At 35.6% G+C, this 26131-nt stretch overlaps 1 protein-coding gene across 8 annotated transcripts in view; it reads left to right on the forward strand.

Annotated features, from left to right (window-relative positions):
* The window catches only part of LOC143240059 (chromobox protein homolog 1-like), a 39640-nt gene that overhangs the window by 6333 nt on the left and 7176 nt on the right, over nucleotides 1-26131 (forward strand). For 4 of the 8 annotated variants that reach the window (XM_076481890.1, XM_076481892.1, XM_076481889.1 and 1 more), the window contains exons 2-3: nucleotides 7507-7654; nucleotides 24453-24618. In XM_076481890.1, the coding sequence (XP_076338005.1) occupies nucleotides 7524-7654; nucleotides 24453-24618 (297 nt within the window). In that variant the 5' untranslated portion in view covers nucleotides 7507-7523. The remainder of the gene's footprint in view (nucleotides 1-7506; nucleotides 7655-24452; nucleotides 24619-26131) is intronic. The other 4 variants (XM_076481894.1, XM_076481895.1, XM_076481896.1 and 1 more) reach the window with 1 other exon arrangement.

The raw sequence follows: 26131 nt of genomic DNA on the forward strand, positions 1-26131 counted from the left end.
TCAGATTCTGGACCTCAGTTTGTAATTATCCATTCCTTGTCCAAAAATTCCTTAGGGCAGATGTCCCCCTTGTTTATTCAAATGGAATTAGAGGGGCTTACTGGCTCTCCTAAGTCAGTAAAGAAGTTGTGCTCTGGAGACATTTTGGTGGAAACATCTTCACCACGTCATACCAAACTCCTCTTAAGTGACCTCAATGGTTATATCCCTATGCAACTTCGAATTCTTCCAGAGGAGTTACAGTTGAGAGGGGTTTAAAGAACATTCCTGAGGCAGAGATCCTTGCTGGTTTTTCCAGCCAGGGCATTTCTACAGTGCGCTGCATTTCTACTTGCCAAGATGGAATTATGGTGCTTATTAATGGTTTGATATTGACGTTTACATCATGTCCTCCTGCCACAGTCAATCTGGGACTCGTGCACCAATGTATTGTCTGTGTAACACTCAAGCCACAGTAAGCCACATTTTACTGTCTTGCAATTGTTACATTTGCACCACTTTAAACATGTTTTGTCCCAAGGTTGTTCCATAATGTTAGACAGTGTTATTGGTGATAGTGACACTGTCCACCTTAGAAGTGTTTTTAGTTTTTAATGCTATTTAAGGTTTTTTTTTATTTATACATTAGACCTTTTTTCATGTGATTCCTCATTTAAGAATCAAAGTGTATCTAGTTCAATTTGAAATTAGAAAAAGGCCATAACATAAAATAACCCAAAACCAGGACTGAAAGGCCAAATTCAGGTGACTAATGCTGCTGTTTGAACTACCCAGTAGTCATCCTGGAGAGTTATAATAATTTGCTACAAGTCTTTTAAAACTTTTATTACTTTCTGAAAATGGCCATAATATCAAATAACCAGGACTGGAAAAGCCAACTTCTTGTGACTAATGCTGATTTTTGAAATTATCCATTAGTCATCTTGGCGAGTTACGATAATTACAACTATGCTACAGAAAGTCCTTTACAATATGTATTACTGTAGCTTTTCTCTTACCACTGTAGACTCAATGTAAAAATCGAATTTAATTCTATTTATGTTTTTAATTCAAAAATTAATTTTTTTGTTTTACCTTAATTTCCTTTTATGAATTTTTATAATTTTACTTTAACATTTTAGTGGATGTTTGGCATAGATAGCCTAGTTGCTTTGTGTCATAAAACTCCAAACCAACCAACCAGGCACAGTCAAAGCAGGTTATCTAAACTGTAAGGTACAACCATACATTCCCAACCCTCAGATATTTTTAGTATCAACAGTTTGGTCACTAAAAAACATCATGTTGTGGTTATTTAACATGTGCTCATTGTGGTGACAAAGACCATGATGCTTATGAGTGCAAAGTAGACCCATGCTATGTTAACTGTAGTGGTCCACACCCCTCTTACTCTCTTTTTTGCCCTAAATGGATGGAGGTGAAAGAGGTGCAATGCTTGAAGACTATATACCTCCTACCTAGAGGTTTGGAAATTATTGTCCTCAACTCTGTTCCACTGCCACAGTGGGAGTGGAGACAAATCTTCCCATGCCTCCAGCAGAATCTTTTGCCCTCCATGATTAAGAGAGTTGATGAATCTTTGTCTACTTCCATCTCTGTCTTTTCCACTCCTTCCATTGACTGCCTCATTCCATTTCCTTTGTCTTCAAGTTTGGGTGTTTGTTTGGTTTCACCCTCTTCTACAGCTCCAGTAAGTAAAACAACCATTCATTCATGCCCTCAGTCGCTGGAATCTTTGTCCACAGACAGAGACTTGCCTACTTGACCCATGGCAGGATCCATGGAGGTGGATAGATTTTTGTCCAATAAAGAAAAAAATGTGGTCAAAAACTGAAGGGCTCCCTACCATATTCTTCTCTAGGTAAGTGAAAATGGCAACTCTGATCCAGTCGAAATGTCAGGAGTGTGGTTCAGATATAGATGACATTAAGGATTAGATTGATTCTTGCCATCCCACATGTCTCTCCTCACAGGAAACATTTCTGAAATCTTCCAGTGCAGTCACTCTTCAGCAATTTTCTTTGTACAGAAATGACAGGCTGTGTGATGGATGAGTGTATGGTGACATGGCACTGCTGGTTGATGAGCATGTGCCCACCCTGTCTCTGCCATTTAATACACCCTTGGAGGTTGTACTTATCGATGCAAATCGTGGGTCATACCATTACTATTTGTTCTCTATACCTGGCTTCTAGAGAGACGTATAAGTCAGACCTCACTGGTCTCATTAGGTAGTTAATGTCCCCTTTTTTAATCCTGGGGGATTTTAATTAACATAATCTCCTCTGGAATGGTGCTGGGATGATACTAATTGGAGAGGTCATTCAATAGAGCACATGCTCTTGGATAACAACCTATTTCTCTTCAATACTGGTTCTTATACTTATTTTTATACACCTCATTAGTTGTTTACTGCTATTAATCTTTCTTCACTTTCCTTGGAGGGTTGATAGTAACCAACTGGGCAGTGATCATTTCCTGTCATTTTGAGAGAGACTGGTTGTGGTCAATGCTATCCAACCTGTGTGCTGCAGTGGAAGCTGGACCAGGCCAATTGGCCCTCTTACACTGCTTTCTCAGAACTTGATCCTGCCATTGTCTGTAAGCCCTCGATAGACAATTGCATGGCAGTAGTGACTAAATGTAGTGTCCAAGCAGCTGCTCAGTGTATTTCTGAAACCTTGACACATTTTCCACAGTATCCTCTTCCTCAGCAAAATCTAGCCTGCCACATGATAAGGAAAGTTCAAAACCAGGCTTGGATACCTTTTATAGGTATCCCACACTTTTAAACCTCATTGCATTTCAGCATGCATGGGCTCAGGAAGTCGGACATCAAAGCCATTTGCAAACACTGTGTTCACGACTTCCACATTTCATGTCAGTTCATTGAGCATGAGGTTTATTGAACAGCAGCTATTGACTGCCCTTAGTTGCTAATTGCAATGAATCACAGCAAATGGTTTTACCTTCTTTCACTCCAAAACTGCTTACATGCATTTCTGCCACCACTAGGGTGTTCATCCAGATCCTAAGCTCTGTTTTGGAAAAGTTATGCCTTCCATGGTCCTAAAGGCAAAGTTCGTGGAGCTTATTTTCGACTGTAAGCTGACCTTTATTTCACACATCATGCAGCTACTTGTAAAGTGTACAGGGTAGTGAACATCCTCCATGTCCTCTCTTCCACCTCTTGGGGAGTGGATCGATGTTCTATGCTAAAATTCTATAATGCCCTTATTTGATCAAAACTGGAGTATGGGTCTCTGGTCTGGCTTTGCCAGGATCTTGACTTTGAAGATGTTTGATCCTGTTCATTATCAGAGGCTTTGGCTCTGCACAGGGGCCTTCTGCACTTCTCCAGTCCAGAATTTGTACACTGAGTCTCATGAACCTCCTCTATATTTCTGCTGTTTGCAACTGTCTTTATGCTTTAAAACATTGATCCTTACCACAGCATCCCACCTGTGGTTGTGTTTTCCTTTCTCACTGGGCCATGTTTTTCAGAATAGAAGGTCTACTGTTGTTCCTTTTGTCCTTTATATCCATGTGTAGTTTGAATTGGGTCTGTCCTTAGATAACATAGCTGTATCCACTGATTAGCCCATCCCACCATGGTTTATTACTGTCCCCAAGTGTAACCTTACTTTGAGTCACCTAAGAAAGGCAAGCACTTCTTATTGAAGTATCACTTTCTAATTGCTGAACATCTTTTGAACCATCCTTTTATTTCCATTTATACAGATGGTTCAGAATTAGGTGACTGTGGGCTCTATCATGGTTTGTTGTGATTTGGTTTTTGCACACAGAATCCTCTCTACAGTTTGTGTTCACTGCTGAATTGTATGTATTTCTCTTTCTTTGGATCACAGAAGCTATGAAGTACACTAACTATATTATTTATATTGACTTGCTTAGCTCTCTATTGGCCCTGATATTGCTTCACATTAGTTTTCACCCTGTTCTCACCTGTATTCAAAACTGACTGGCCCATTCCTATCATCTACCCCTGTTCAGTTTTTCTGGATACAAAGCTACGTTGGTGTTTAGGATAATGAGCATACTGCTATCACCACTAAGTTTGTGCTCTGACACTGTCACTGCCATCCTGTCCCATACATGTACTATGGTCCTGTATTCAAGGCAGTATTCATGGATCAAACATTCTATTGCTCTTTGGCTGTCTTGCTTCTGTAAGGATTGGAAAGAGGAAGTTGTTCTGGCTAGGCTATGCACTCGTCACTTTTTAACTCATTGCTTTCTTTTATCTGCTACTGATGCATCAGTGTGTTTGTGATGCTTGAGTTGTAATAGCTCACATTTTACTGTCATGCTGTCATTACAGTTGAGAGTGACAGCACCATGTTAAACATTTTTACCATGGATTTAGCCTTGACAATGGCAATGGTGACACTATCCCCCTCAGTTGTGTGCTTAAATTTTTAAGGGCCATTGGTCTTTAACTTTTAAAATCTAAAAGTTTGAAATTTGGACTGTTTTGTTTTAGCATGATTTCTTTTTATGTATTTTAATGATTTTACTTTTCTACCAGTAGTTTTGGTGTAGATAGCCCAGTTGCTTTGCACCAATAAACAACCAACCAACCACTTTGATACAGTGGAATTATGTAAGTTTTTGTTCTAGTTTGGATGGCATTAAGGCCTTGATTGATTCCTATCATCCTGTGTATCTTTCCTTAAATGAAACATTTCTGAAACCTGTAATTAGTCAAATTTTCCCAGTTTTTTTGTTTGTTTTTTTTTTGTACTGGGATGACAGGTTGTGTGATTGCATGGATGGGTGGCACTAATGTTAGATCACATGCCGACTCTTTGCCACTTGATACACCCTTGAACTTGTAATCAGTCAGACCTTATTGCTTTTATTGAACAATTCTCATTATTTAATCCTGAGAGACTACAATTATGACAATTTACTGGGGTAGTGCTGATATTAATGGGAGGGGTCATTTTGTAGAACATATGCTCTCAGATCAGAACCTTTTTCCTTCCAATATTGGTGCTTATATTTATTTTCATTCATATAATCATTTTTTCACTATATTGATTTGTGTGCCTCCCTTTGCTTTTCTGGAAGGATAAATAGCAACCCATGGGACAATGATTATTTGTTATTTTAAGGGAGGTTGGCTCTGATTGATTCCTCAATCGATGTGCCTCAATGGATCTTGGACCAGGTGATAGCCAATTTCCTTTCTAGCCAATTGTCTCTGACTTTGGTTGCTTCTTTACACTGCTGGAACTCATATTTGCTCTTCAGTGGTCTGGCAGTACATTTGTTGGACCTGATGATGATCACTGTTAGATTCTGAATCATCTCTTTTCTGCTTCTTTTTACTCTTTTGGTTCTTTTCAACTGAGGCCTGGCATGGCTAAGCGTGTTAATGCATGCGACTCGTAATCTGAGGGTCACAGGTTCGCATCCCTGCCAAGCTAAACATGCTCGCCCTTTTAGCTGTGTGGGCGAAATAATGTGATGATCGATCCCACTATTCGTTGGTAAAAGAGTAGCCCAAGAGTTGGCAGTGGGTGGTGATGACTAGTAGCCTTCCCTCTAGTCTTACACTGCTAAATTAAGGACGGCTATCACAGATAGCCCTTGAGTAGCTTTGTGTGAAATTCAAAACAAAACAAAACAAACAAACAATCTTTTCAACTGGGTCTGGCAGTAGAATGTTTTTCTTGATGCTGAGCTATAATTCTCTCTTTCTCTAAGCCTGGGAAGAATCCCAACATTCCTTCTAATAATTATCCAGTCACTTTGACTAGCTGTCTCTATAAGGGTTCTTGAATTGAACAACCTTCTCTTGCCCACTCATTAGAGGTTTCATTGATAGGGCTCCACCATGGACCACCTGATTTGGGAAGCCTTTCTCAAGACAGAACATCTTGTTTCAGTGTTTCTGACTTTGAGACTGCTTACAACACTGTAGGTATGGCATTTTGCAGGACCTACACTCATTTGGGTTGGGTGGTCATTTATCAGTTGTCCAAACTTCTTATTGAACAGGCTATATTAAGACTGTGGGTTCAAATTGGAGTCACTTGAGGCTGTGTTTGAGTGTTGCAATTTTCAGAGTGAGGATTAACACTACTGCTACACAACTTCTTTCTGCTGTTGCAAGCACTCTGTTGATGACTGCCACATCTTGTGTCGGTCATCAAACATGATGTATATTAAGTAGTAGATTCAGATTTCCATCAATCTCTTGTTGAAGTGGACCATAAAATTTTAATTTTCATTTCTCCCAAACCATTTTGTATGTACCTTTGCCACCATCAGGGTACATACCTGAGACACAGTTTTTTGTGTTTATCTTTGACTGTAAGCTTGCTTCACCTCAAGTAGCTATGTATCAAGTGTATGAGGGTACTATGTCCTCTCTTGGGGAGGGAATCAGTGTCCTGTGCTCAAGATCTATTGTGCCCTAATTTGCTCCAATCTGGATTATGGGTGTGGTCTGTAGTTCTGGCAAGAGCTCTGCCTTGAAGATACTGGATCTCATTCACCATTTGGGGCTTTGGCTGTGTGGGGGTGCTTTCCACACTTCTCCAGTCCAGAGTTTGTACACTGTGTCCCATGAACCTTCTCTTCACCTCTGCCATTTGCAACTTTCATTGCAGTATGCAATTTCACTTTGATCCTTACCACAGCATCACACTTGGGGTTGTCTTTCTCAGTGGTCTATGCTCTTTTGGAATGGACAGTCTGCCAATCTTCTGTTTGGCTTTGATATCCAGGTGTAGCTGGTTAAGCTGGGTGGGTCATTGGATAACATTGGTGTCTCCACTGGCCAGCCCAACCCACCATGGCTTATTATGATCCCCAATTGTGACTGTTGGTTGAGACATCTGAGGAAGGCCAGATACTCCTAATTGGAAGCACCATCTTCTCTTTGCTGAACATTTTTCAAACTATTCTTGGTTTTCAATATGTGCAGAGTTTCACAAAATGTGGTCACAAAAGTTAAATTGGATTTGATCTTGGTCCAAGTTACCTTCATTTCTTTTGATTCTTAACATTAGTTGTATCCTGTTACCACCCAAAGAGAATATTACTAATATAAGTAATTAAACCTTAAACAATGTTACATTAATAAATATCCTGAAATGTTTGGGTAGTACCTAGGATTAATGTCACTTGAGGAAACTTGCTATGTGGTAACCACCATCATGCCCCAAATGGAACAAAAAGAATGCATCCCAGTGAACTAATGAATGAATATTTGCTGTAGAAACCTTGTCAATGCTTAAGTTTAGCTACCAGGATGGCTACAGATTTTGATTTTATTCCTTTAAGTTGCACAATGAATTTTTTTTTGGGGTGCACATTTGAAATTGTTTTTGCTTAAATACCACCAATCCATCAGGTAGAAATGTGTTCAATATATCATAGTTTAATTGCAGAAATTCCAGTATGTTAAACATTTTCTAATCATTGGGAATTGTTTGAACATTCTTTGTAAATTGAGACATTTTGTTATACAAGACTTTTTTAGAGACAGAATGGGTAAGAAGAAGAAGCAAAAGGAAAGTGATCCTCAAGCTGAAGAAGAGTATATTGTTGAAAAAGTTGTTGATAAAAGAGTTAAACAAGGTCAAGTTGAGTATTATCTGAAATGGAAAGGATACCCAGAGTAAGTGTTCATATTAAAATTAAATAATAGTATGAACAGTTGCTAAGTTTTTATTTTATTTCTTTTTTTAAAGAAGGGTGATATTCTGAGCTAGTGCTCTTATTCAGATCACACAGTTTACAGTAAAGGATCATGTGCAGAATTCAAAGAGCTCATGTATATTTGGAATTTTAATTGCTGTGGTGACTAAAATGTGTCCCACCTTCAACTTCTTTGTTGGATAAACTTAGAATATTGTATTTAATCAGTACAATAAATCAGAACTTGTATGGTTGCTACTATGACGCATACTAGGGATTGCATTCATGTCTAAATCTGATTTAGGAACTTGTACATTGTTTTCTCTTTCCAATCCCCTTTAGAATTTACTTGATAAACACGTGACACAAAACTCCCTTTCTCAGCATTAATATATGCATACAAAATGACATATGATCACAAGAATACATCACAAAGAATCATTCACATGTGTACCTACATATAGAATTTCCTTACCTGTACAGTAGCAAAAAATCAATACCTCACAATTTTGTTGACTATGCAAACTAGGCAGTGACAGTAAATAGTCAAAAGTCTTAAAAAATAAACTAGCAGGAGACAATAATTGCTGCATTTTTCTAGTAGCTTGTTGCATATTATCCAAATAATTTTCAAGTAATAACAGTAAAATTTGAATTGGTGTTTTAAAGGTTGTTTTTTACTTGAAATTAGAAGATATTATTGTGCACATAATCCATTTAAAGTAATGTGAAAGATATGAAATTGAAACTGCTATTCTTGGAACTTCACTGGTTTGCTGAGAGTACTTCCTTTGTTAAATTTTGTTTTTCTTGTATGATTGGAACTTTTGCAGCAACTTTTAAATTTTAGTATTTCCTAGTCTTGGTATATGAGAAAAGACTGATCCAATATTTTATTGTAAAATGAAATTACAGAAGATAATAAGCAATATAAAATATTTCTCAATGTTTGTGGTGTAATTATATTAGTTTGTTGTAGGGATGTAATGCAGTGGAGTTTGAACTATAGAGCTTATAGTGCATTCTTGAATGAATGTTCAAACCTTCAGTAGTTGTGATTTGTGGAATTTATCAGTGATGCCCCTGTAGTGAAGTTTATTTCATTGAAAACCCTTTTATTTTGTGTAATCCATACAAAGCATATGAAACACTTGCATAGTTTAGAAATGTTACATGGAACAGTACTTGTATTTTTCGTGATGACTAGAAAACCCACTTATAGAGAAAATTATATATTTAAAAATGGCTGGTATGGGTAGAGAAACCACTAGAAGAGGAGCGAACAATGTTTTGACCTTCTTCAGTCATCGTCCAATTCACAAAGAAAGAAAGGGTTACTGATCAGTAGCTGACCACATGTTTGAAGGCAGTTGTATAATTGAGTGTAGGAATGTAGAGGGCGTGCTTAGATGTTTGATTATATTTATTAATATAGGTATAAAGATGTTCCTTTATATTGGTTTATTTTGGGTTTGTTGTTGTATAAGTAAGGCTTTAATTTTGTGTTTGTTTCTTTATTTAGTATTTGGGCATTTTCTATGGTTATGTTGTGTTTATTTCATTTGCAGTGTTTGAAAACGTGTGAAGGTGACTGTGTTCTTTGAATCTGGTTTCCATTTTACTACTTGTTTTTCCAGTATAGAAGTCGTGGCAGTTATCACATTGCATTTATAAATAATGTTGGTGTTGTTTGTTGGTGTAGTTTTTACATAGTATAGACCTTAGTTTTGTGCCTGGTTTTTGAATAAATTTGGTATTAACTGGAACGTCATATTTTGTTACTACGGTGGAACCCCTCTAAGCGGCCACCCCTCAGATTTGGTCAACCCTTGAAAGTGGTCATTCAATCAGTCCCTTTTTTTTATATGCAAAAACGGCTCGTTTGGGTTGAGAAAATATTTAACATAGAAGAGCGAACAACGTTTTGACCTTCTTCGGTCATCGTCTAAATATGCTTTAATTTCTAAAATTAATGATGAATTACGCAAAATAAAAGAAGACTTCAACAAGTTTCGTCCATAAAATGTAGAAAACATTATACGCACACACCTAGACAAAAAGCAAAATCAACTAACAAAAGTAAATATACCCCATGATTTAAAAAATCACAAAACCACATCTGGCTGTATACCATATATTCTTGACATCAGCAAAAAAATAACCATCACTTGGCAAAAACTACAGTGAAACCTCTCTAAAGCAGCCACCTTTGGGACAAACTGGTCTGATTAGAGGGGTTCCACTGTACATAATTAGGGATTATGTAAACAAAAAAAGGGACTAATAATCAGTGATGTCGAGAAACCCACTTGTTGAGAAATTTATATGCAAAAACGGCTCGTTTGGGTTGAGAAAATATTTTACATAGAAGAGCAAACAACGTTTCGACCTTCTTCGGTCATTTCCTCCACAAACGGTAGAAAACATATGCACACACCTAGACAGAAAGCAAAATCAACTAACAAAAGTAAATACATCCCACAAATTAAAAAATAACAAAACCATATAATGCTTCATACTATATATTCCCGACATCAGAAAAATAACCAACATTTGGCAAAAACTAGCAACAAAATATGACATTCCAGTTAATACCAAATTTATTCAAAAACCAGGCACAAAACTAAGGTCTATACTATGTAAAAAAAGCTACACTGACAAACACAACACCCACATTATTTATAAATACAATGTGATATCTGCCACGACTTCTATATTGGAAAAACAAGTAGTAAAATGGAAAACAGATTCAAAGAACACAGTCATCTTCACACATTCTTGAACACTGCAAATCAAATAAACACAACATAACCATAGAAAATGCCCAAATACAAAGTAAACAAACAAAAATTCAAGAAGCCTTATACAACACACCCAAAATAAACCAATGCAAAGGAACATCTTTATACCTGTGTTAATAAATATAATCAAACATCTAAGCATGCCCTCTACATTCCTACACTCAATTACACAATTGCCTTCAAATATGTGGTCAGCTACCGGTTAATAAACCTTTCTTTGTGAACCTGACGATGACCAAAGAAGGTCAAAACATTGTTTGCTCCTCTACTAGTGGTTTTTCTACCCATATCAGCCATTTTTAAATATATAATTAGTAGTTGTGTTTTATATTTGGTGTAAAATTAAATGTTCTTTGTTTTTTTTATATGTATTTGATGCTATGTCCAATATCATAGTGAATAAGTTTGTATAATAAAAAGACCTTTAGTTTGTGGTATTAAGAGGAAGTGTTTCAAGAAATTTCAACTGTTCAAGCAAATGTATCTATGAAACAGATTGAGAAATTATTGTGAAAGTGTTTAGATTAACTAAATAATGTGGAATACAGTGTACACAGTATTTGGGGATAATTAGCAATAGTAGAATCCTTTGGAACATTTGTGAAAGCATACTTCATTTGTGAACCATTGGTACATGATATAATGCACATGATTGTTTATTCTGCTTGGCATAGTCGGTACATTAATTTCTTAAACACAGCTGTCTGAATTGTAGAAATGGTGTGTGAAAGTCCCAATATTTTATTAACTTGCAACTTACTGATTTAATATACTGCAGGTGAGGTCTGCAAATCTTTGCATCATGTTGAGTACGTTGTTTTATTTTTGTTTTTCTTATAACCACCAAGAAAAATTGGGTCATTCTCTATAAAATAATTAGAAAATTCCAGGAGCAATTGTTAGTACAGTGTTCTTTTGTTCAACTGGTTTTGTGACTTGTATGCTGCTAAGAGCCTTGCATCCAACAAAGCTGTGAATCATCAAGCATTTTGGTGCATGAATAATTTACAAAAATGTGCTGGTTAGTGAACTCAAATAGACCTTATTGGTAATTTCGAGGTTAATGTGATACAAGTTCCCTTTAAGCTATATAGCTTTCCTAGCTAGAACCTGAATGTGTGTGAGATGAATGTATGATATATAAGTGAGCTGGATAATTAGTGGAATTTTATTATTGCTTAATTGTGCTTATTAATTACGTGAAGTGTTTTGCAATTAATTTTTTTTACTTGTAAATGTTTAAAATAAGCACTTCATGTTGAGAATTCTTGCAGTTCTTTACTTTATGAATGTTCCTGCTGCTGGTCATATTTCATGTATCCTTGTTTTGAAAAATAAGTTTGTTTCCAATAATAAGACGTCTAGATAATTAAGCTTTTGTGTAGGCCTACAATTGAAACTAGTAATGTTTTTAACATTTGTAAATTTCGATGATGTTTTATAGTAATTAAGTTTGTTTATATATATATAAACAAATTGTAAATGTCATGAAGTGCTATCTTTATTTTCATCAGCAAAAAAATCAATAGCTTTGGTAGTCTTGAGTAACCTAAAGAAGATGCTTATTTTCATATTGCAACTGGTTTTGAACTTGTTACTTTGTATTTTGGCTATCAAAGTAACTTTAAATTATATGACATTTTTGGTCAATTTTTAAAATTATTTCTGAATGTATTTCAACAATTTTAACCCAAAAATATTTTAGAATTGAAGTTTTGTCATTATCTATCACTCATTACAGAGATGCCAACCATTACGATTTTGGTGTATAAATTACGACTAATCGCTCATACAGACAAATATTACGACTTGTCGCAACTCCTAAATTATTATATATTATCTAGGCCTATACAATAAAGTGATAAATTGTTCCCCCAGGGCTTGAAAGGGGTGAAAAGAAAATTTCTAGTGATATACAAATTTTGATAATAAATAAAAGACATAGTCCAAATGGCTACTTGCAATAATCATTTTTGTGCTTGAAATAATAAAAAAATATTTGTATCTCCGACGTCTACGAGTGCGGTGCTTCTCCATACTGGGTACGTGGGGGAATCCATAGTTATGTCATCAGTGCTTGTCAGCCAATCAGTGCCCATGTAGATGGGTACTTCTCGTTTTCTAAGCGGCATAGAAACACCAGTGCGATTGTTCACAAGATGAAAAAAAAGAGGCCTCATTCACCAGATTGTCTTGTTTCTGGCAAATCTAAAAGGACTGTCTACAATCATTACGTTCAGTCATTTGAAATATTTGGCATCTCTGTTATTATAATACATAAACAATTCAGGCAAGTAGTGTATTTTAATTATGTTGTGCTTTAACTTGTAAAATGGAAGAATACTAATAACAGTGATTGGTACCACTTGTTTATTATTGAGATGGAGAATTAGGTTACCATGGGAAAAAAATGTTAACATTTATTATTCTGAATAGTTGTAATTAGTTCATATAAACACCAAGTTAATCCTCTTTTAGATAATTCATAAGTTTTGTATGGAATTGTTGTTAGTTAGCATGTCCCCCTTCTTCCCACAATTGTTTTTCATTTTAATACAAACTACCAAAATTCAAACAAGTTGTTTTCAAATTAACTAAACTGAATGATAGAGAATCATTTTTCTGTTTCATGTAGGCATTGGTGAACACTTAAGTTGTGGTGAAAGAAAACCACTTTTCTTGAATTGTATGTATATAATTATTATAATTAACTTGATACATTAATGTAATTTAAAAGATAAACCCAAACTTTTTAAAGCAAGATTTTAATAAATTAATCTTGTTCCAAAATGAAATAACCTGATATTTCAAATGTTCTAAAATAACTATTTCTAGATATTACACCATTTTTTACAATAATTTCAGGGTTTGAAAAATGTTTTTAAAACATCACAGTTGAACTTTTCCATCAAATACATTGATATTCGTGCATGATCCCAAATTATTTAGCTATTTTGAAAGAAATTAAGAGAACACTTTTTCATTCATATAACATATGAAAGTATGGATATGTGAGGTGTTTTAACAGTTGAAAGTATGCTATTTCTATTAACAATAAAACTTGTTGAATTTCTGTGGTGCATGTTGATGCATAAGACAATTTAATGCTAGTAATGAATGTTTTTTTCAACACCAGATTTACCTTTCTTTGAGTGGAAACTCCAACATTTCTCTATACCTTCTTCAAGAGAATTCCACTGAAATGCAAACTGTAACTAAAACTAGAAAGTTTCACTTTCTTGGAATAATAAATTGTAATTCAATTTGTAGTGTGCATTTGTGTTTGAGAAGTTAAGTAGTAATTAATGTTAAAATAATAGACTAATTATAATCAAATAACACCTGACTTGAATCCACCAAACTTTTTACAAATCCTTACTAAAGTCACCAAGTACTTTGACAGAACTTTAATTAAGCCATTTTCATCAAATGGCTATGACCACTGGTGAATAGGAACAATGAATGGCACCAATAATTATTTTATTTTTCATCTTACCTTTTATTTCAGCATGTAACTTAGAACTTGTTCATTACAAGTAGCAGTTTATATTAATAGTGCAGTTCATTTTGATATGTCAACCACTCACTGTACGAACGTACAATATAAATTAAATCAAAATTTATTATTTTAATAAATTGAAGTTTTGTACTGTTGATTACTGTTTGTATATTAGTGGAATGCTCCTAAATAAGTTAAAAAGTAAAATGCTAAGTGTCCAATTGGGAAAAAAAAAATTTTGTAGTAGCTTGAACCCCTTGTGGTACATGGTGATGGGGCTTCCCAGGGAAGGTTCTGTACCATTTTACCTCCTTTGGGATATAAACATCCATCCACATATTTAGTGTGTGGCATCCTGTGAAAGGGAGAAGATTCTGGTGGTTGAAGGAAGTTATTGATGGGTCATTTTATATTAGTGGCACTTTAACATGTCACTATGGTCTTGAATTCCTATAATAGCCATGGAGTGATTGTTCATGGGCAAATCAGCTAGTCCTGTTGGACTAGGATCAGCTAAAAACTTGTATTGCACATTTTCAGTGAGTTGTTGGCATTGTGTCTGCTATTGTTTGGATCTGATGCTGATGAAACTCTAATATCTCTACTATGCACTCCTTTAACATTTTAGTGTATTTCCTTGTAGAACTCCATTATCAGAGATGCCAACCATTATGACTATATGCTCATACAGACAAATATTACGACTTGTTGCAACTCCCAAATCATTATATATTTTATAGGCCTGTACAATAAAGTGGTAAATTGTTCCCCCAGGGCTTGAAACAGGTGCAAAGAAAATTTCTAGTGAGATACAAATAAATTTTGATAATAAATAAGACAGTCCAAATGGCTACTTGCGATAATCATGTTTGTGCTTGAAATAATAATAAATATTTGTATCTCCAATGTCTGCCAATAGTTTGAGTGTGGTGCTTCTCCATACTGGGTACGTGAGGGAATCCATAGTTACGTCATCAGTGCTTGTCAGCCAATCAGTGCTCGTGTAGATGGGTATTTCTCATTTTCTAAGCAGCATAGAAACACCAGTGCATCGTTCACAAGATGGAAAAAGAGGCCTCATTCACCAGATTGTCTTGTTTTTGGTAAATATAAAAGGATTAAAACTGAAAAGGCTCTGTCTACAATCATTACGCTCAGTCATTTGAAATAGTTGGCATCTCTGCATTATGGGTGGGTGCCTGGGGTCTGTTGAGAGGCCTAAAAGTGGGGTATTACAAATAAAGCTTGCTATAAATATATAGTACTTAATGAACTTAGATGGCTACTGCTTTTACCATAGATTCATGAAGAAATTTGTGATTCCTATTGTTCCATGCCTCTCCTTACAGGCAACATTTCTGAAACTTGCTTAATCTGTCACTTAGTTTTCTTTATATTGGAATTACAGGTTGTGTAATGGATCAGTTCATGGAAGTGGAGTGCTGCTGGTTGACCAACACATACCCACCTTGTCTGTGCTGGTTGATTATGCTCTTGAATGCTGTAGCTATCCATATCTCTGTGGATCGTATTGTCAGTGTTTGTTCTTTTTACCTTTCTATGGGAGAGTCAGTCAGATCTTGGTGCTCTTATATAACAGTTGCTTTTTCTTTTTCATCCTGGGTGAATGTAATGGACCCAATCACCTGTGGTGTGGTTCTGGTATTGATGGGAGAGATTGTGTAGCTTATACTTTTAGATCACAACTTTTTTCTTCATTATTGGTTCAATTACCAATTTTTATGCATCTAGTTTGTCTTACTACTTTTGACCTGTTCATCTGTTCTTTTCTTCTTTCATTTTACTTGGAAAGTTGACAGTGACTCATCCTTTTGAGGGAGATTAGCTGTGGTTGATGCCACTCAAGCTAAATACAATGATGGAAGTGGGAGCAACCTGACTGGCTCTCCTTAACTGCTCTTTTGGAACTTGATCTTGCTATTGTTGGTCTTTCAGCTGTTATTTGTGTAGAGGCAATAACTTATTGCATAATTCAAGCAGCAGTTTGTTCTTTCCATTCAAACTTGAAGTTACCAGTAATATTCTCATCTGTGGCTTATCTCCTGTCTGCCAGCAAGCACAGAAGACTCAGAAAAGGTTCCGAAATACCTTTCGTGGATATCCTGCTCTTTTTAAATACATTGCTTTAAAGCAGGCTCTTTTCCATGCTTGATGTCAAAGCCAAAAGGAATCTTGAATTAAATTTACCACCAGCATCTCTTCCACCAGTTTCAAAGTTGTCTGGAACAAGATTCAGAAGGTCAGTGAGAATTATGCTTCTTTTTCAATGTTCATCTTGCTTTCAAATGGCAAAGTTGCTGATGTACACTAGTACTCTCAGGAAGGGCTCTACCTATTTTTTCAGTTCTTTTTATTCTCCTGCCTTGCTGGTCATCAAGTCTGAAGCTGAGGATCATTCCTTTCTTTTCAGGGAAGATTCTCTCTGTGATTATAATCTCCCATTAACAGTGGTAGAAGTTGTGCTGCCAGACTGATCAGGGATCGAAATTTTCTCTTTAAAGCCAGACATGTCTGTTTAAAAAAAAAAAAAAAATCAAGTTTGACTGGCACTTTCCCATCTATCACCGGACATCATGACCAGTGGTCATATTCCTAACATATCAGACACAAATACATCTTCCCCTCAAAAATAAGCGAGGCAAAAGCTGTGTATGCACAGCCCAAAGATTTTGCTTAAAAGTATATTCTATGATGAGTGGAAAATAACTTGCAAAATTTAAGATTTAATTTAAGACAAAAAAAAAGCAAATTTTTAAAAAACTATCGTGAATGCTCACAAAATATGCTTTTTAGGTCGCTTTATCCATGCTGTCCTGGATAGTCACGTGACTGCCAAACATTCATGACGACCTGACTGTGGCGTCTGAGAGTAAAAAACAAACATTCATGACGACCTGACTGTGGCGTCTGAGAGTAAAAAAATTGGGAAAGTCTCACAATCTATTTCAGTTTGGCTTCATGAGCAAGACTAATGAATCAGAAGACAATACTACGGAACCCTGAGTGAAAGAACCCAAGCTTGTTGACCCAAGTCCAAGTGTTAAAGCAAAGACTGTTACTGCTAGTACTGGCGCTAAGCCTACTCATCGTTTCCAGGATGAATAGAATAGAGGCCGACCATGGCTGGAGTATAATAACACTACCGGACTGATGTTTTGCTCAATTTGTCAGGAATATGACCAAAGTAGTGGAAGGCAGAAGAACACCTTCATAACAGGATCTTCCAACCTAAGAGCAAGTGCTATTAAGGAGCATGAAAACAGTCGCCCCCACAGTCTAAGTTATCAAACTAAGACAGCAAAAAAAACACCTGATTTAACTCCCATGATGAAAGAATTGAGCAAACTTAACCAGACTGAGAAAGATTGTTTGCTTGTGGTGTTCAGGACTGCCCTTTATATGGGTTTGAATGCCAAACCATTCAGCAATTTTCAAGATCTTCTGTTGCTGCAGGAGCACAACTTTGGTATGAACTTAACAGAACATTATGCCAATGACAAACAAGCAGATATCTTTACAAAGTATATTGCAGAAACAATTAGAATTAATGTCAGATCTTGTCTGCACACCTCATTATTCATTGGCATTATGACTGATGGCTCAACAAACACTGCCAACATTGAGCAGGAGATAATCTATTCAAGATACTTGGAGAGTGACTGTTATCCAGTAACCCACTTCCTGTGTCTGCAGTCAGTTGAGAAGGCTGATTCTGAACACTTGCTACAGGCACTTAGTTCAGGTAAAGGTTTCTTAATTACTTGGGATGAGAATTTTCTGAATTTATCCTGAATTCCTAATTAAGAAAAATTAAAATGGACAATATTTCATGTACATTTGTGTTTTAATTCAGGTTTACATAGTCATTCCATTATTAATATACATCGGTGAAAACTCTAGCATTTTTCAATTGATTTAAACCAAGAAGAACCATGTATTTACCACTGACAGAATTGGAGCTTAACCTAGCACAACTAACGTAATAGATAATGGAGCAATTGAATTTTCTAAAGTACAAATTTACTCTTTTTACAGAAAGTAACTAATATTGGGTACTAATTTTTGTACTTGCAGCATTGTCCATATATGGTAAGTTTCCTGACTGGCTTGAATCAATTGTATGCCTAACAGCTGATGGGGCAGCTGTCAATTTTGGAACAAATAAAGGACTTGTCAACAGATTGAAGGTGCAAAATCCTTATTGGATAGGGATCTACTGTGTTAGTCACAGATTGGAACTTGCAATTAAGAAGACCATCAAGGACATCCTTTACCTTGATAGTATCCAAACCTTTTTAGAAAACCTATGGAAGTTTCATGACAATTTGCCACAGAACTGGGCTGGCCTGAAAGAAGCTGGTAAAGCCAACAACATTGTTAGAAAGCCAACAAAAGGGACAGGAACCTGGTGGGTGGCCTACAAAGAGCATGTTCTGGAGTCAGTTTCTTATAACTGGCCAGTTTTAGCAGCGCATTTGTATCAAGTGAAACTGCATGAGAAAGGGGAACGTGGATAGAAAGCTACAGGATTATACAGTACTTTGACAAGCCTTAAATTCCTCCTGTACATGAACATACTCTTGGCAGTTCTGCCTGTTTTGACATCTCTTTGTCTCAAAATGCAAGACAATTCTGCTACTGTGAACACTGTTTCTGACAAACTTGCTGTTTGCAAAGAGAAGTTGGGCAATCTGTTGAGAGATCCCAGAAAATTGTTAGAGCTCACAACATGTAAACAAACTGGCAAGTGGTTACATAGAGGAAAGGTGACTGCTATTAGTGGTCAGACAAGGGCCAGAGGCTCAGAAAGTGCTACAAGAGACAGTTGCTCAATCTGTGGCTGAAGAAACTGCCATCTTCATCGGTAAAATTGTCACATATCTGGATGAGAGATTTGAAGAATTTGATAAGGCTTTTATTGGTGCCTTTCAAATTTTTGAACCAAGCAACTGGCCTAAAAGCAAAGAAGCATTGTCATCTTATGGCCATAATGAACTCCAGACACTATTGGATGACTTTGGTGCTCTGCTAGAAGCTAAGGGTTTCAACATTGCAGCTGATATTTGCCAAGCTGACTTACATGAGACACTGCTCAAAGCTACAAGACTTGCCAAATCAGATGTGTCCCTGGCTAGTAGTGCAAGTGAATTGTGGGCCCACATGTTAAGTTAAATTACTGTTGAGGACTGTAAACTTTTCCCTGGATCAACAGTGTTGGCCTTGGTATGCTTCATGCAGGCGATTTCTGCTGAACCAGAACGTGGATTTTCCCAGATGGCAGTTATTAAGGATGACTGGCAGTCCAAACTAATAAATGATTCTCTTAATGACTTGATGACAATAAAATTAGCTAAGAGTAAGACCTGTGATCTTGCAAGCAAAGAATTACTGTGCAAGTCTGTAGAATCCTGGTGGAAGGACAGTAAAAAACCAGATGATTTGTGAGTCCACATGGAACTCGCATACGTAGAGACAACAGAGATACTGAGTCTAAATCAGCTGATGTCTTAGTGCTGGATGACTAAATCTACCAGTTTGATTGATGTAATTTTTAATGGATACAAGGCTTGTTGCTGCTTGCTTTGAAATAATGTTTCAGTGCCATAAATAAAATGATTGTTTTATATAGTACTTGTCTCTACTTGATTTCTTGTTTTTGGTAATGTCTGGTGACAATTTTGAGGTGTCCTGCTAAAATTTCAAATGTCTGGCAAGATTCACTGTCCAGCAGGATGTGTCCTGCTGAAAATTTAGAGTATTTCTTCCCCTGCTGAATAAGACCAAGCTTATGAGTTGGATCTGATAACGTTCATTATGAGATGCTGTACCATCTCTCTTGCTCTTGTTTTTAACTGGATTTGACAAAAGAATATTTCCAGATGCTTGGTGCAAGGCTGTTCTTCCTTTTTCAGAAACTGGAAAAATTTCAAGATTCCTTCTAATTATCATCCAATTGCTTTGACTAGCTATCTGTAAGATCTTGAATAAAACAACCTTCTTTTGCCCACCCAGTGTGATTTTCTTCAACAGTCTTAATGTTGATGACTTGCACCTTTCTTGTTTTGGTTGTATTGCTCTTCACATGGCTCCTGAGGCAGTTTTGGGGGCTTATTTTTTTTACCATAAACTTGCCTTTATTTCTCACATTAAGCAGCTTTGTGTTAAGTATATAAAGGCACTGAAAATCCTCTGTGTCCTTTGTTTCGTCTCTTGTGGAATGGATTGTTCTGTATTCAACATGATGCTTTTGTACATTCCAAGCTGGACTGTGAATCTCTTGTTTGAGGTTTTGCCAGACCCTCTGCCATTTTGAGCTGAAATCCCAGATGGTGTAGAGGCTTTCCACACTTTGCCAGTCTTGATTTCCATGAATCTCCTTTTCACCTCTACTACTTGCAATTTTCTGTGCAGTATGCTAACACTTTTCGAACAGTAGGCTGTTCTTTTTCAGAACAGTCTTTCACTCCTCCTTTGGGCTTTTGTATCTAGGTGTAGCTAGCTGAATTGGTTCTATTATTGAATTATGTTAATGAGTCTGATCAGTCCATCCAACCTTGACTAATTACCATCCCCACCTGTGACCTTTCTTTATAACATCTGAGGAAGGAGGCTAATACTCCTTTTTGGAAATACCATCTCCTCTTTGCCAAAAATTTTCTAAACCATTCTTCTGTTTCTTTCTGGATGGCTCAAAATCAGGTGACTGTAGGCTCTGCATGGTGGTTGCTCACACTATCCCCTCTACAATTTGTGTTCACTGCCAAGATGCGTGTCATTTCTCTTACCTTGGGTCATGTAAAGCAGTATTCTGACCTTACTAATTACATTGACTCTCTCTATTGGCCCTGGAATCACTTAATGTTCTCATCCTATTTTATCAATATTCAGAAATACCTGTCTTCTGTTACTATCAAGCTTCTCTGGATATCTGGCTATCTTGGTATCCACAGGAATAAGCTTCCTGATACTGCAGATAATTCCATCTGCTCTGGCATTGTTACAACTGTGATAGACTTGTATGGATTATGGTCCTGTGATCAGGATCTGCCTATCTTGGTATCCACAGGAATAAGCTTCCTGATACTGCAGATAATTCCATCTGCTCTGGCATTGTTACGGCTGTGATAGACTTGTATGGATTATGGTCCTGTGGTCAGGATCTGGCTTTATGCGAATTGTGTGATTTGAGGATAGCAATTTCATAACAAGCTTTTCCACATCAAACCTACCATTGTATAGTGGTCATGCAGTGTTTGTTAGGACTGGAAGGAAGTTGTCTTGTGTCATTAGTCATATTGTTTTCTGTTTTTTTACATCTTTTCTTTTGTGTGGGTCTGATCCACCAGTGTGACCTTTGACACTCAAGTCACAATTGCCTACATTTTACTTTCATGTTATCTTTACAACTGTGAATGGTGGCACCATTTTAGATGCATGTTTTTCCAAGGGTTTAACCCTGATGTTGGACAGTGTCATTGGTGATAGTGACACTGTCCAGTTTGAGTGTTTTTAATCTTTTATTTGTCATTGGATTTTTTAAATCTTTGTCTTTTACTTATTAAAGCATTGTTTCATTTTAACTTTACATTTTACTGTAATTTACTTGCAGCTTTTATTAGTTGGTTGACAACCTACTTGCTTTATGCCATAAAACATGAAACAACCAATCAAAACTTTGAGAAATTGTTACTCAGAAAAGGGTACTGAAATGTATACTTAAAAGACATGCATGAATTTTGTCTTTGTAATATAATGTAAAATTTATATAAATACTGGGAAACAATAAATTGTCCACTATATAGCAAAAAAATAGCTCAATTAAAGAATAAACAGGCCTTGGCATGGCCAGGTGGTTAAGGTGTTCGACTTGGAATCTGAGGGTTGCAGATTCAAATTCCTGTCACACCAAACATGCTTGCCCTTTCAGCCATGGGGCATTACAATGTGATGATCAGTCCCACTGTTTGTTGGTAAAAGAGTTTGTGGTGGATGGTGATGATCAGCTGCCTTCCCTCTAGTCTTGCACTGTTAAATTAAGGATGGCTAGTGCAAATAGCCCTAGTGTAGCTTTGCGTAAAATTCAAAACAAAGAGTAAAAATATTTTTATTTTAATATATATTTATTACAATAGTTATTGCATGGACTTTGATATTATTTTAGTCTAGTTTCCATTAAAGTTGTCTTGTGAATGGATTCAGAAGTTAAATGTTGATCAATAGATATCTGGTTTTCTTTTCTGAACATTTAAAAGAAAAGGGTAATGTTTCTAAGACTGACTTTGTTTTTTTCTCCAGTGCCTAAAGTTGTGAAAACGTTAAACAACAATAAAATAAATATATAATGCTAAAATTAAACTTTGATACCTGCAGTGGACAGAGCACAAATATTCCATTGTATGGCTTATGCTTAACATCAATCAAACATAATGGCAATATTTCTATTACTAGGATAGTTGAAATAATAAAAGAACTGTACTGAGTTTGGTCATTGGGTGGATCTATTTGGATTAATTGGATAAAATGAAACCAAAAATAACACTGTACATAACAATGACAAGTTGATTTATTCTTTTTAATCAGCTACGGAAAGAACTGTAGGACTTATTTACTGATCATATTTAGCAGCAATTTCTTTAACAAATAGTGCTTCATTAATCTAATGAGTAAATTAGCCAATAACTCCTACTGATTAACTTTATTTAAACATCCACTTATCAACTATTTAATTCTAAATCACTGAACTAACTTCTAGTAGTTGAAGGTTTTCTGTTGTATTGTTTTTATCATTATTAGCAACTCCGTCCTGCAAGTATTGAAATTAAAACATAAAAATATGGCTTGTAGCACTGCCTCTTTCCTAGATTCTGGAGTCCATTAAACAGTTCTAATACTACACTAGGCTACCAACTCATCAAGTATTTTTGGTTTACTCTTATCTGAAGTCAATTGTGTACAGATGGCATTACCTCTTGTCCCTTATCACTATTTTTTTTATCACTGGGAAACTTCTTCCTGGGTAGATAATCAAGTGAATTCACTGGTAGCTTTGTCTTTTCTAGAAGTGGTTTCAAGTGAAACCCCAGGATCTGGAGTAGGTTGACTTTCTACTTTAAATATTTTTTTCTAGAATTATCCAGTTGGCTCTTTTCTCGCATTTAAAGACAGTTGTGGTTGATGACCTTCTGAATACAACAGATGGTTCTTTCTCAGCATTTGCTTAACTTTGTAGTTTACTTTCTTGTGATCTGTACTTGTAAGTTCTTTTGAATGTAATGAAAGTTTTTATTATGCTTAGAATATCATGCATGTATCATAGATAACATTAGCACAGTGATGGATCCAGAAGTTTTGGTTATCACAATTGGCCTTTATCTTCAAGTAACGAGTATCATTTGAGAGGAATTAACCCTTTGAATAGGGTTAGTGTACACAGTTAAACTGGCACACAAGGTATTTTATTTAACTATATATATCCAATAGATACACATTGTATAATGTTATCTAAGTTAATTTCCCAAAATCTATTTTAACATCCATGTTTTTCAAACTATTGTTATTTTCATCCCTGAGTATTAAACATTCTATCTTTCAAAAGTTAAATCAGTACATTTTTAACTATGTTTACAAATTAGTAAATCTGACAAAATCAGCTAATATGCAAAAGCAACATAGAGACATGTGAAAGATGTACATAATTCTAGACAAAGTAATCACTTGTCATGATTACAATAAATGTTCATGTGATGGGACATACTAAACCTAATAAAATGTTAACTTTAGCTGAAACCTGTTGGTGCTTTGAATGGTTTATAATTGTTACAATTGTGCTCTAAAATACTGTTATCACAGATAGAGGCATACTTAGACCATGTTACTCAATGTGTTAGGATTGTCCAAAACTTTCCCAACATTTTTATGAAAATTGGTAGTCCCTGGAAGATTGGTACATGAACACGAGATGGTTAGGAGGACTATAGGATTGCCCCTGAATCTGCCATTTTTTAGTACAAATAATTTTTGTGTTGTTTTAATGGTACTATGTTTTATGTATGACATTTATGTTGCTAAATTTGGTTGTATTGAAATTATACTTAAAGATCAATAGCAAATTTGGTGGTGATTACAAAACCTTTGGGTCTTTCACAAGTCATTCCTATAAAGCAAATTTCAGTATTGAAAATAATAGGAAAATATTAATTACATTAAACATTCAACAGCTTACTCAATAGCTTGTATAAAAGATAATTGAAATTCATAGAAAATTGCTAACACAGTTACAAGATAAACCTGTTCAAACTCAATAGTTTGAGTCCCATTATCACATACATTGAGCATTATATTGTTTTAATTCTGTTAAAATTGGAGGCTGAGCAGATACATTTAGTGTATTTATTAGCTGCTGTAGAGATTTACTTTTCAAAGTATGTTTAACAAATTTTTATTAATTTACGTAACAGTTCTGAAAATACTTGGGAACCACAAGAACACCTTGACTGTCCAGACCTTATAGCAGAATTTGAGAATTCCAGGAAAAATAAAGATGAAGAACAAAATGATGACAAAAAAAGGAAAATGGATGAAAATGATTCAGATAATTCAAGCCAGAAGAAGAAGAAAACTGATGTAAGAAGTTAATTTTACTTAATTTTATCTTGGAAATCTTTGAACCTCTTCAAATGCTGTTGGATTTTGTGTTTGGATGGGCTGTGATTCTTTACAGTAGATGTCTGTGAGTTGTTGGTGATACATTTGAACAATAAACAAACATCACACAGTCCACTTGTTTTAACATAATATATGAAAACAAGTCAAATGTATATACATATATATGTATTTGGAGCTTTAACCCATTGATTGTTGATTCATGTAGTGTATAGTGTAGTTAAAGTTTTTTTTTGTTTTTTTTCGAAGTCCACACAATCTGGTTCAGTTACTTTAAAACACAATTTAACAAGATTTTTTTTACTTTATTAGGATACAATATGTGATAATTTTATTTTAAAAGCTGCCACTATACAATATAAATGGCTTAACTCAAAAGTTAAATTTTTTGGTCAAAGTCCACACAATCTGGTTCAGTTACATAAACACAATTTAACAAGATTTTTTCTACTTTGTTATTAGAATACAATTTGTGATAATTTTACTTTAAAAGTTGCCACTATACACTCTTAATGGCTAAACTCATGATGGAAGTCAATCTATCTAAAATTAATTTTAACTACATTTTTTATGCATGTGTATAGGTTTAGACTTGGAACTTTCTATACGCTACCACATCTTATGTCATAATACTTGATCAACACAATTAGAAACCTGGAAGATTCTAGTAATATTATGCAGTAATACAACAAGCACCAATTTGCAATATTTGAACTCCACATCATATGATTTGTACAGCTATATAAACAAACTTGTGATAAACAATCACTTTTAAAAATAAAATTTAAACCACACTATACTTAAGCCATCTAAATAATAACACTCCCATTAACTTAAACAGTGGTGTATATTCAAATTTTCAATAGTATTTTAGGTTAACACTAAAACCTGTGTCGAAAATTTTGGACATAATGGAAAAGTTCAGCACATTAAACTGGGGGGAACCGTATAGTTCAGAGAATGTTCATATTTCATTGGGGCAGTACAAGTGTTTGTAGAGAAATATATCTAAAAGATAAGTATCAATATATACTACAGGTCTATAATCCCGTATCAACAATTCAAAAAGCTACGAAAACTGAAGTTTTTTTTTCGTGGGGTGTGGAGAATTAGTACAACAGCTGATGTAACTCCATACCCACGTTACTCAGGTGTGATGTGGTGGTGTGTCTCAGCACTCTTACTAGTCACACATATCTGCTGTTTGCTGATATTTTTATCTTATTTTTTATTCTGTGACTGTTTAATTTCACTGTGAAAATGTCAAAAAGAGCTGCAGAGACCCCTATGGGTAACAGTGAGAAAAGGAAAAGGAAACATCTGAGGTTTATCAATAATGCAGAAAGTGTGGTTATTGTGGAAGGTTGATTGTGGTGTCTGTGTGGCGTCTTACTGAAAATATGGTGTCGGAACTATCACTGTGCATGATTATTGAGTGCTGTCCTGGACCCTACTGGGAAGATGCATTTGTTCT

The sequence above is a fragment of the Tachypleus tridentatus genome, chromosome 13, assembly GCF_004210375.1.
Source record: "Tachypleus tridentatus isolate NWPU-2018 chromosome 13, ASM421037v1, whole genome shotgun sequence".
In the NCBI taxonomy this organism is placed as follows: domain Eukaryota; kingdom Metazoa; phylum Arthropoda; class Merostomata; order Xiphosura; family Limulidae; genus Tachypleus; species Tachypleus tridentatus.